General features: G+C 41.2%; 1 protein-coding gene across 1 annotated transcript; it reads left to right on the top strand.

Moving 5' to 3' along the window:
- LOC109230611 (RNA-directed DNA polymerase homolog) lies at positions 10127–10546 on the top strand (the record flags this gene model as incomplete). Its single annotated transcript, XM_019396073.1, has 1 exon — positions 10127–10546. A coding segment is annotated over exon 1 (420 nt), but the record flags the coding sequence as incomplete, so codon positions are not given.

Genomic DNA, 10746 nt, shown 5'->3' with positions numbered 1-10746 from the left:
TTTGTTTTAGTTTCCATATTTATTTAGTGAACTAAATATGCACCTTTTTCTCTTTAGGAAGCGTGAATATTGGTCCATAACTAGCTTATGACATTGATAGGCATGTAGACAAGATTATCTGTATTATACTCTGGATTTGATCAATTATCATCCACTTAATAAGTATATTTCATAAATAATTAAATATTGAGGGGGCTCCACAAGGTAGGAGCCTCTTCCAATTAGATATGCAGGATTATGATTGATGTAATGTGGGGCTGCGTGCGTGTGATGAATGAACAATTATATTTAGGGCAAAGTGTAATTTCCATATGGAAAGAATTCTTTCTCATCACAAGAAGAAAAGAATGGTGGATAGAGAAAAAGTAAGAAGAAAATTGGATGGTCGACAAACTTCCAAATTATATGTTCAAAAACGAAGCCGCACTAGAAAAGTATAGGAAAAAGTTGCGTCTTTTCATGTTTGTTATATATTGGATTCTCTTTTATGCTTTTGGCATCTTGGTTTATTATCATAGAGTAGCCTTCCATTATTAATTGTACTATTTGATATATATATATATATATATATATATATATATATATATATATATATAATAATTATTTGACTTTCGGAGTTAATTGACCAAACTAATATAAATTTATATTGCATAAAACACATTAAAGAAGAAAACGCTCATTATCAAAAGTTTTTTATTTTAAAGCCCAAATTCAAAACATCTAACTAAGGGTAAATAAAAACAAGCATATATTGCCCAAATTTATTCTTTTGGTGGTATTAGGTTAAATGGTTCTTAATCTTCGAGAATATCTTAACGTTACTCTACTGCTCTTTCTTTTTTCTTAATTTGCTTTATACTCGTAATTTTGCTTTGTCGGACAATATATTCTGGTCCTTGTTTCTTTTGTTCAATAAGATAATGCTTTTGATTTTTCAACAGAGAAAACTCTTTTCGATAGAAACAAGGGGAAAAGATAAATATTTATGTCATGGCTATATGATTAGCCGTGACATAAACAACTAAAGTACTAAACATTACTATAACATTCTAATACTAATCCCTTATTTATCATTTTCTTCTTTGAAATTTGAGATTCTTTTTAAAATTTTCCCCACTACAATCATTTCCCTGAAAGTAAGAACTCCAATAGAAAAAGAAAATAACTTGATGTGGCATGAAAACATTTACTAGCAATTTAATTAGGAGTTAATCCTTGCTTGTTTAATTTGACTAAGCCACTAAACAATTAATTAACTTAGTACTGGTAATAACCAGATATGCCGGAGAATTGAGGAAGTGGTTTGCAGAATTTGCTCATTGAATACTGCCAAAATTCTGTACGCCATTAACCAAACAGCAATCCCAATTAACTTTAGTGTTGGAATATCACACGGACGTTTTTGGTCTCATTTGATAATATGATTGTTATTTCTAATTTTGTAGTACAATTATGATTTACTAGCTAGAGCTGTCAATGTGTCATAAATTTTCACTTTTTCATTTTGGGATTAGAATGGGAAGTTTTACATTTGAGTAATTGTGTTGTTAACTAACTTTTACGATCGTGATTCCTAATTTTTTTTTTTTTTTTTTTTTTTTTTTTTTTTTGCATCTATACCCGCTTTTTGGGTCACGTTTTAACTTACGCATGCTTTGCAAAAAAAATTGCAAGCGTACCCACTTTTTCGCGTAACTTCAGCATACGAGGCTGAAGTAGCAAAGACAATCACGCAAAACTTCAGCATTCTAGTAGACGGGACTGAAGTAGCAAGTGTGCTGAAATTTTTGTTTGTAATTGCTGAACTTAAGCATAGTAGCTAAAGTTTTGTTCTCTATTTGCTGAAGTTTTTGTTTGTAATTGCTGAAGTTTTTATTTTTGTAACTGACGAACTTTAGCTCTAGAGCTGAAGTTTTTGTTTTGTAACTGTCGAACTTCAGCTCTAAAGCTGAAGTTTTTTGTTTGTAACTGGCGAACTTCAACTCTAGAGCTGAAGTTTTTGTTTGTAACTGGCGAACTTCAGCCTTCTTAGAGTTGAAGTTTTAACTGACTTCCATATGATTCGATGTCAATTCGGTTTGATTGGATTGCCTCCTTCAAATAGTGTCCTGCCACAATCCCCTATGCATACTAAAAGTTTGGCTATTCTTCAGAAACAAGTAAATATGATTAAATTTGTCGATGACTGTTAAGATACTTATTATGTTGCCTCTAGTGCTGCTACGTTGAACGCTAAGCACTTCATGTATTGCCAACCAGTTGATTAGAAAGAAGATGGTTGAAAGTGCAAAAGAGAGTATCAGAAGAAAAGCAAGCAACTCTGAAATCTATGGCAACATGCAAGCTGTATTCATAGAGATAGATAGTTCTCCCGTTGATGAACTAAAACGTTTCTATCTCCACAGCCCATGTCAATTACTAGAACATTTTCACAATCAGCGACTTCAGAAAGGAGTGGCCTATCGGATTGAGGGCGGATATAACTTTGAGGAGGAGAAGGAGGAGGAGAAAGGGGGCTGAAGTTATTTAAAAAGTGGGTACAAGTTAAAACTTTAAAAAAAATGGGTATAGGTTAAATGGGGGCGACCAAATAGGGCGCCCCGTGCAATTTTTACTCGAAATGATGGGAATTGGAAATTTGCAATCTAACTTTACATATATCACTTAGGTGTTTGGTTTCAATCCTATCAAAAATTTCTTTTCTCTTCTATCGTCTCATTTTTACCCCTATCCAATTTAAATGAAGGAAATCGTTAAAAATGAAAGAACAATATACTTTTTGTTATAAATAGAATTTTATTTTTGGTGAATGTCTATATTTAGAGAGGTTCTAGATTTATTACTTGGTGGCCAAGTCACCCTCTCCCTATAAATAGAGGGTTTTATTCCATTGTAATTCATCCCAAAAAGCAATAAGAATTCTCTCTCTTTGCAATATTCTTCTTTATTGTTTTATTTCACGTTATCAGCACGAAGACTCTACCGTCTCAAGAAGCTCTTTGAGAACACTAAGGTATAACTTTTCTCCTCTTTTAAATATGACTGATAATATGAAAAGAAAGTTCGTTGCCCTTGAAATTTCGGGCAAGAACTATATGACATGGGTGTTTGATGCTGAAATCCATTTAGATGTAATGGGTCTTGGAGACACCATTAAAGACAAAAATAAAGCATCCACCCAAGACTGTGCTAAGGCCTTGATTTTTTTGCGCCATCACCTTGATGAAGGGTTGAAAATAGAATATCTCACAGTCAAAGATCCACTTGTTTTGTGGAATGGCTTAAAGGAAAGATATGACAACTTAAAGTTGGTCACTCTTCCACAAGCACGATATGATTGGACTCACTCTGAGGCTCCAAGACTTTAAGTCTGTTTCTGAATATAATTCTACGATGTTCAGAATTACTTCTAAATTGAAACTCTGTGGAGATACTATCACTGACTATGATATGCTTGAAAAAATGTTCACAACGTTTCATGCCTCCAATATGGTCTTGCAACAACAGTACCGAGAGAAATATTTCAAGAAGCACTCTGAGTTGATTTCTCTTCTCCTTGTGGCTGAATGAAATAATGACTTGCTCATGAGAAATCACGAAAATCGACCCACTAGGTCTACACTATTGCCTGAAGTGGATGCGGTGTATTTCCATTATGCTAAGCGTGGAAAAGGCCGTGGCCGTAGACAAGGAAGAAATTTTCCTGGTGTTAATCACCCCCCAAAGAGAAATAACCACTGAACGTGGAAAGGGAAAGATGAGAAGCTAAAGGCAAATGGTTCAGAAATTGAATGTTATTGTTGTGGTGGAAAAGAGCATTGGGCAAATATTTATCGTACACCAAGACATTTGGTTGAGCTTTATCAAGTATCTCTAAAGAATAAAGGCCCTGAAGTCAATTTTGTCTCTGACAATGATATTGACATCACCCACTTGGATGTGGCAGACTTCTTTGGGCACCCTGATGAGAAAATAGACCACTTGATCGGTGATGGATCCGTGGTTAAAAATGATTGAGTAGTTTGATTTTTATTTTATCCTATTCGTAGTAGCTAGTGGATAAACATCATGTAATCACAGTTCTTTACATGAGTAGTAGTTATTATTATCAACTAGTATTATTTATTTACGAAGTAGTGTTAATTAGTTTTGATTAAATACAGTTCTAATATTTGTTTTAAACAATGTTCGAGTTCGCCTTCTTCGTCATGCGAGTTGACTGTTAGTTTACGATCTTTTGCATATTCAGCCAATGTTTCTTATTGAAACCTTGATAACTGAAACAAATTCATATTAATTTGAAATGTTGTCTATATTTTGTATGCTTTCGTTCTTTCACCATTAAGGTGCTTAGTTGCATTAGTATCCTCGGTTTCTGATCTAGTTGACAATACACGTATATGAGGTTAACATAAATTCCTTCACTTCGGGTATTTGTATATATTAGATCCAAATGGCTTTTGAATTTAATGTTGCTATAGAAAAGGTTAAGAGCTACTAGAATTAGTTTTACGTCAGACAAGCAGGATTGGACTAGTAATTAAGCACTAAATATTGGTTACCAATTTTACATCTTTCGTTAGTATCCATCTTCGTGGTACTTGTTCTATGGATGTATTTAGAGTTAAGAACCTAAAAAAAAGAATTTAGTAATTGTTTGTATCATAATCAGAGTTTGCTCGAAATTGCATTAAGAAGTCATTATTGAATCATTGGTTTAACTTTATTTCTTTCCTTTTTCTCTAAAATACTAATGTTAATTCGTATATTTCTTTTGTATGCCAAACCATGGGAGTCAAATATGGATATCTCACTGTGACGACCCAAAGGGTCATCACCTGTTTTCTCTTTCATTCCGTGCTTCCGAGGCCTTGAAAACCTCATTTTTACTTGCCTCGATTTGCGTGCGCAGTCCAGGCGCGTAGCCGGAAAGCTTAAATATGAATTTTGTGTAAAAATTGATGAATTTTGATATTAATATGAATAAAGTTGACTTTGGTCAACATTTGAGTAAACGGACCCGGACCCGTAATTTGACGGTCCCGGAGTGTCCGTAGAAAAATATGAGACTCGGGCATATGCCTGGAGTCGAATTCCGAGGTCGAGAGCCCGAGAAATGAATTTTTCTGTGAAATTGTTTTTCAGATATTAATATGGAAATTTGAAAAGGAAATTGATTAGAACGCGTTGGTATCGGGCCCGTATTTTGGTTCCGGCGCCCGGTACAGGACTTATATGTGGTTTAAGCGCTTTCTGTGAAATTTGGTTGAAATCGGACGTCATTTGACGTGTTTCGGACCTAAATATCTAAAAAATGAAAGTTTATAAAGTTAGATGAAAAAGTGATGATTTTGAGGTTTAATTCTTTGATTTTGATGATATTTGGGCGATTTGATCGCACGGTTGAGTTCGTAGGATGTTGTTGAGTTAGTGTGTGTGATTGGTTAGGAGCCCTGAGGGCTCGGGAGTGTTTTCGGAGGTGTTCGGGATGGTTTTGAACTTAGGAAGGCATCAGATTTTTCTGCAATTTTTACACAGAAGAATCCTTCTTCGCGTTCGCAAAAACCCCTTCGCGTTCGCATAGCTTTGAGGCCACCCTTCTTCGCGTTCGCGTTCAGGCCATCGCGATGATTTGCCTTTTTTCTTCTCCGCGTTCGCGTGATGGTCGACGCGTTCGCGTAGGCCAATTCTTTGGACCCCCCCAGTACTTCCTCTTCGCGTTCGCAGTCCTTCCCTCGCGAACGCGTAGCTTGCCAGCTCCCCCTTATTCGCGAACGCGACACTCCTGTCGCGAACGCGTAGCACAAAAACGCCCAGTGATTTTATTTTAAGTTTCAAAACGGTAGCTACGGGATTTAGTCCATATTTCTCACGAGCTCTCTTCTCTCCCAAGCTTTAGGAAGCCATTGAAGCCCCCATTCTTCAAGACCACTTGGGTAAGTAATTTCCTACTTATTTCCTTCATTATTCTTCATTAATTAGTAGGTTTTCAAGCTTAAATCACATAGATTAGGGTGGAAATTGGGGGAAAAGGGTAGAGTTAGGGTTTTTCGATTTTCTTCGATTTAGACCTCGTTTTGGGGTCGAATTTGAAAACAAATTGTATATCCGGGCTCGTGGGGGAATGGGTAACATGGAATTGGTTCGAACCTCGTGTTTTGACCAAGCGGGCCCGGGGTCGATTTTGGAATTTTTGGAAGAAAGGTTGGAAATCTATATTTAGGCATTGGGTTTGAATTGTTTAGCTATTATTGATATTATAAAGTCGTTATTTCATAGATTTGACTGTGTTGGAGCCGAATTCGAGGGGTAAAGCTATACTAGAGGCTTGAGTTGAGTTTGGAGCATTCGAGGTAAGTGTTTGATCTAACTTTGGCTCGAGGGAATAGGATTAGAGTATTATTTGCTAATTGCTAAATGTTGAGTACGGTGTATAGGCATGGTGACGAGTATCTATACACCGGTGTCTAGCATGACCGTGGGTCTTTATTTGTGCTTAATTGGGATTCTGTAGTGACTCTTCCTTGTTAATTGATGGTTTCTATATGATATGAAGAGAATGAGAAGGAAATATGATGTGTAAACTCTTGGGAGCGTTGGCTCGACTTTTGACTTGATTAAAAAGAAAGAAATGAACGTAAGAGAAAGAGATGTGATTATTCCCTTGCCAGGACGTGTAAGTTATTATTGTTGCTCCCTTGCCAGGATTTAACTGCTTAGTCGTATTCTCCCTTGCCGGGAAACCACTTATATATTATGAAATGGGATCGTGTGGCACGCCGACCACTTATATATTATGAAATGGGATCGTGTGGCACGCCGACCACTTATATATTATGAAATGGGATCGTGTGGCACGCCGACCACTTATATATTATGAAATGGGATCGTGTGGCACGCCGACCACTTATATATTATGAAATGGGATCGTGTGGTACGCCGACCACCTATATAGATTATGAGATCTGACGTAGTTTCGTGTTTACTTCTGATAAGTTGCTTTCATCTGTATTTCCCCTAAGCATGTCCCCTCCTCGCCTTAATTGGTATTTTCTGCTGTTATTTCGTTGCACTTGTATATACATATATATCTGCACAGGTTGTTTTTGGTAGGTCCTATCTAGCCTCGTCACTACTTCGCCGGGGTTAGGCCAGGCACTTACTAGCACATTGGGTCGGTTGTGCTGATTCTACACTCTGTGCATCTTTTTGCACAGATCCAGGAGCAACTTTTGGGCCTCAGCAGTAGGATTTGATCGGAAGTTGACTTTAGTCGTGCGACTTTCGAGGTAGCCTAGCTGACGTCCGCAGGCCGGAGTCCCTTCTATGTTATTAGTTTGTTTTCCTTGTACCGAGACAAACATTGATGTACTTCTATTCAGACTTGTTTTTAGCACTCTTTAGTAGTTCGTGAGTTAGTGACATCGGATCTGGGTAGAGTTGTGCTTAAACTTCCGCATTTGGTTTTCGGTTATCTATGTTTTTAAGACTTCCGCTGTTATTTAAATGACTCGTTTTATTTATATCGTTGGATGTTATTAGAAAATATTTTAAATTGGCTTGCCTAGCTTCGACAGTAGGCGCCATCACGACTCCCGATGGTGGAAAATCCGGGTCGTGACAAGTTGGTATCAGAGCACTAGGTTACATAGGTCTCGCTACTCACGGACAAACTTGGTAGAGTCTGAGGGATCGGTACGGAGACGTCTGTATTTATCCCCCAAAGGCTACGGAGTTAGGAAAATTTCACTTTGTTCTTTCTTGTCGTGCGATTCTGTTTCTCAAATACTGATTGTCTTTCTACTCTGTTCTTTCGCAGATGGCGAGAACACGTGCTTCCTCTTCTACCGCGCAGCAGCTCGAGCCCCCAGCAGCAGCTCCTATGAGGGGCAGAGGGCGAGGCCGAGGCCGTGCCAGAGGCCGAGGCCGGGGCAGAGCTCAGCCCCGAGCAGCAGTCCCAGAGGTGGAGCCTCATGTTAATTATGATGAGAAGGTTCCAGCCCCAGCAGCTCCGCTGGGCCCAGCTCAGGTTCCAGAGGGGTTCATAGCCACCCCAGTTCTTCAGGACGCTCTGGTCAGATTGGTAGGCTTTGTGGAGAGCGTCGCTAGAGCGGGTTTGCTTCCAGTAGCACCAGCCACTTCTCAGGCTGGAGGAGGGGTTCAGACTCCTGCTATACGTACTCCGGAGCAGGTAGCTCCCCAGGCTCAGCTTCCAGTGGTTCAGCCAGCTGTGGCAGTTCAGTCGAGTATTGTGACTCAGACCGGCGATGGAGCGGCTATATCCTCAGATGCTTTATGGAGGCTTGATAGGTTCTCCAAGCTCTTCACCACCACATTCAGCGGTGCTTCTTCAGAGGACCCCCAGGATTTCTTGTATAGCTGCCATGAGGTTCTTCGGACTATGGGTATTGTGGAGACCAATGGGGTCGACTTCGCCACTTTTTGACTAGCAGGATCCACCAAGACTTGGTGGAGGGACTATTGTTTATCCAGACCAGCAGGGTCGCCATCATTGACTTGGGACCAGTTTGCAGAGTTGTTTTTGGAGAAGTTTCTCCAGTTACTCAGCGAGATGCTCTTCGCAGGCAGTTTGAGCGCCTCCAGCAGGGCTCTATGACAGTTACTCAGTATGAGACTCGGTTCATTGATCTAGCACGCCATGCTATTGTTATACTCCCTACCGAGAGAGAGGGAGAGGGTGCGGAGGTTTATTGATGGGTTGATCCAGCCGATCCGTCTCCAGATGGCTATGGGAGCCGGTAGTGAGATTTCTTTTCAGGAGGCAGCCAATGCGGCCCGTAGAGTTGAGATGGCTCTTGCACGGGGAGGTGTTCATGGGTCAGATAAGAGGCCCCGTCATGCAGGTAGATTCAGTGGTACCTCGTCTGGAGGTGGGGATTCTTATAGTAGAGGCCGTCCTCCGAGGCCCTTTCAGTCAGCCCTACAGGTCTCACATGGTACTTCAGGTGGTCGTGGCTCTCAGCCGCAGTCTTCTGATCAATAGCTTTTGAGTTTGCCATCAGCACCCATCAGCGCACCACCACTCCGCTACTCTCAGCAGCCGATGGCTTGTTACACGTGTGGCGACATGAGGCACATTGCTAGGTTTTGCCCTCGAGCTTCGGACATCTCTCAGCAGCAGGGTCCTCGCCCTATAATTCAGGCATCAGGTGATCCGCAGGCCGCCCAGCCAGCTAGAGGCGGGGGTAGAGGCCATAGAGGTAGAGGTAGGGACCATAGAGGTGGAGCTCGGACCACCAGAGGTAGAGGCCAGCCAGCAGCTGATCGTCCCAGAGATATGGTTTAGGGAGGTGGGGCCCAGCCCCGGTGTTATGCTCTTCCAGCCAGGCCAGAGGCTGAGTCTTCAGATGCAGTCATTACAGGTACTATTCTGGTCTGTGATAGGGGTACTTCAGTGCTATTTGACCCTGGGTCTACGTATTCATATGTGTCGTCCTATTTTGCACCCTACGTGGTTATGCCTAGTGATGCTTTGGGTATTCCTGTTTATGTATCTACACCGGTGGGGGATTCTATAGTGGTCGACCGAGTTCATCGTTCCTGTGTGGTAGTATTTGAGGGTCTTGAGACCCGTGTTGATTTATTGCTCTTAGACATGGTGGATTTCGATATTATATTAGGGATGGATTGGTTGTCCCCGTATCATGCTATCTTGGATTGTCACGCCAAGACCGTGACCTTGGCTTTACCAGATCTGCCCCGTTTGGAGTGGCAAGGGACCCCAGGTCATGCCACCCGAAGTGTTATTTCATATGTGAAAGCTCGACGTATGGTCGAGAAGGGGTGTTTAGCTTATCTGGTGTATGTTCGCGATTCCAGCACAGAGGTTCCTTCTATTGATTCTGTTCCTATTGTTCAGGAGTTCCCTGAGGTTTTCCCTTCAGACCTGCCGGGTATGCCGCCCGACAAGGATATTGATTTCTGTATTGATCTGGCTCCGGGCACCCATCCCATTTCCATTCCGCCGTATCGCATGGCCCCGCCAGAGTTGAAAGAGTTAAAGGATCAATTGCAGGACTTGTTGGAGAAGGGATTCATTAGACCCAGTCTTTCTCCTTGGGGTGCGCCGGTGTTATTTGTGAAGAAAAAGGATGGTTCGATGAGGATGTGCATTGATTACCGGCAATTGAACAAAGTGAAGATTAAGAACAAGTATCCATTGCCAAGGATTGACGATTTGTTCGACCAGCTTCAGGGTGCAAGGGTATTTTCAAAGATAGACTTGAGATCTGGCTACCACCAGCTGAGGATTAGGGCATCCGATATCCCTAAGACAGCATTCCGCACTCGGTACGGGCATTATGAGTTCCTGGTCATGTCGTTTGGGTTGACCAATGCCCCAGCAGCATTCATGGAGTTGATGAACCGGGTGTTCAGGCCATATTTGGACATGTTCGTGATAGTCTTTATTGATGATATTTTGGTGTACTCCCGCAGCCAGGAAGAGCACGAGCAGCACCTCAGAGTGGTTCTTCAGACTCTGAGGGATAGTCAGTTATATGCCAAGTTCCCCAAGTGCGAGTTCTGGTTGAGTTCGGTTGCATTTCTGGGTCACGTCGTATCAGCAGAGGGTATTCAAGTGGACCCTAAGAAGATTGAGGCAGTCAAGAACTGGCCTCGACCTGCATCAGCTACCGAGATTCGGAGTTTCTTGGGGTTAGCAGGTTACTATCGTCGGTTCGTGGAGGGGTTTTCATCTATTGCAGCCCCGATGACCAGATTGAC

This window comes from Nicotiana attenuata, chromosome 7, assembly GCF_001879085.1.
Source record: "Nicotiana attenuata strain UT chromosome 7, NIATTr2, whole genome shotgun sequence".
NCBI classification, from domain to species: domain Eukaryota; kingdom Viridiplantae; phylum Streptophyta; class Magnoliopsida; order Solanales; family Solanaceae; genus Nicotiana; species Nicotiana attenuata.
This window is presented reverse-complemented; position numbering and strand designations above follow the sequence as displayed.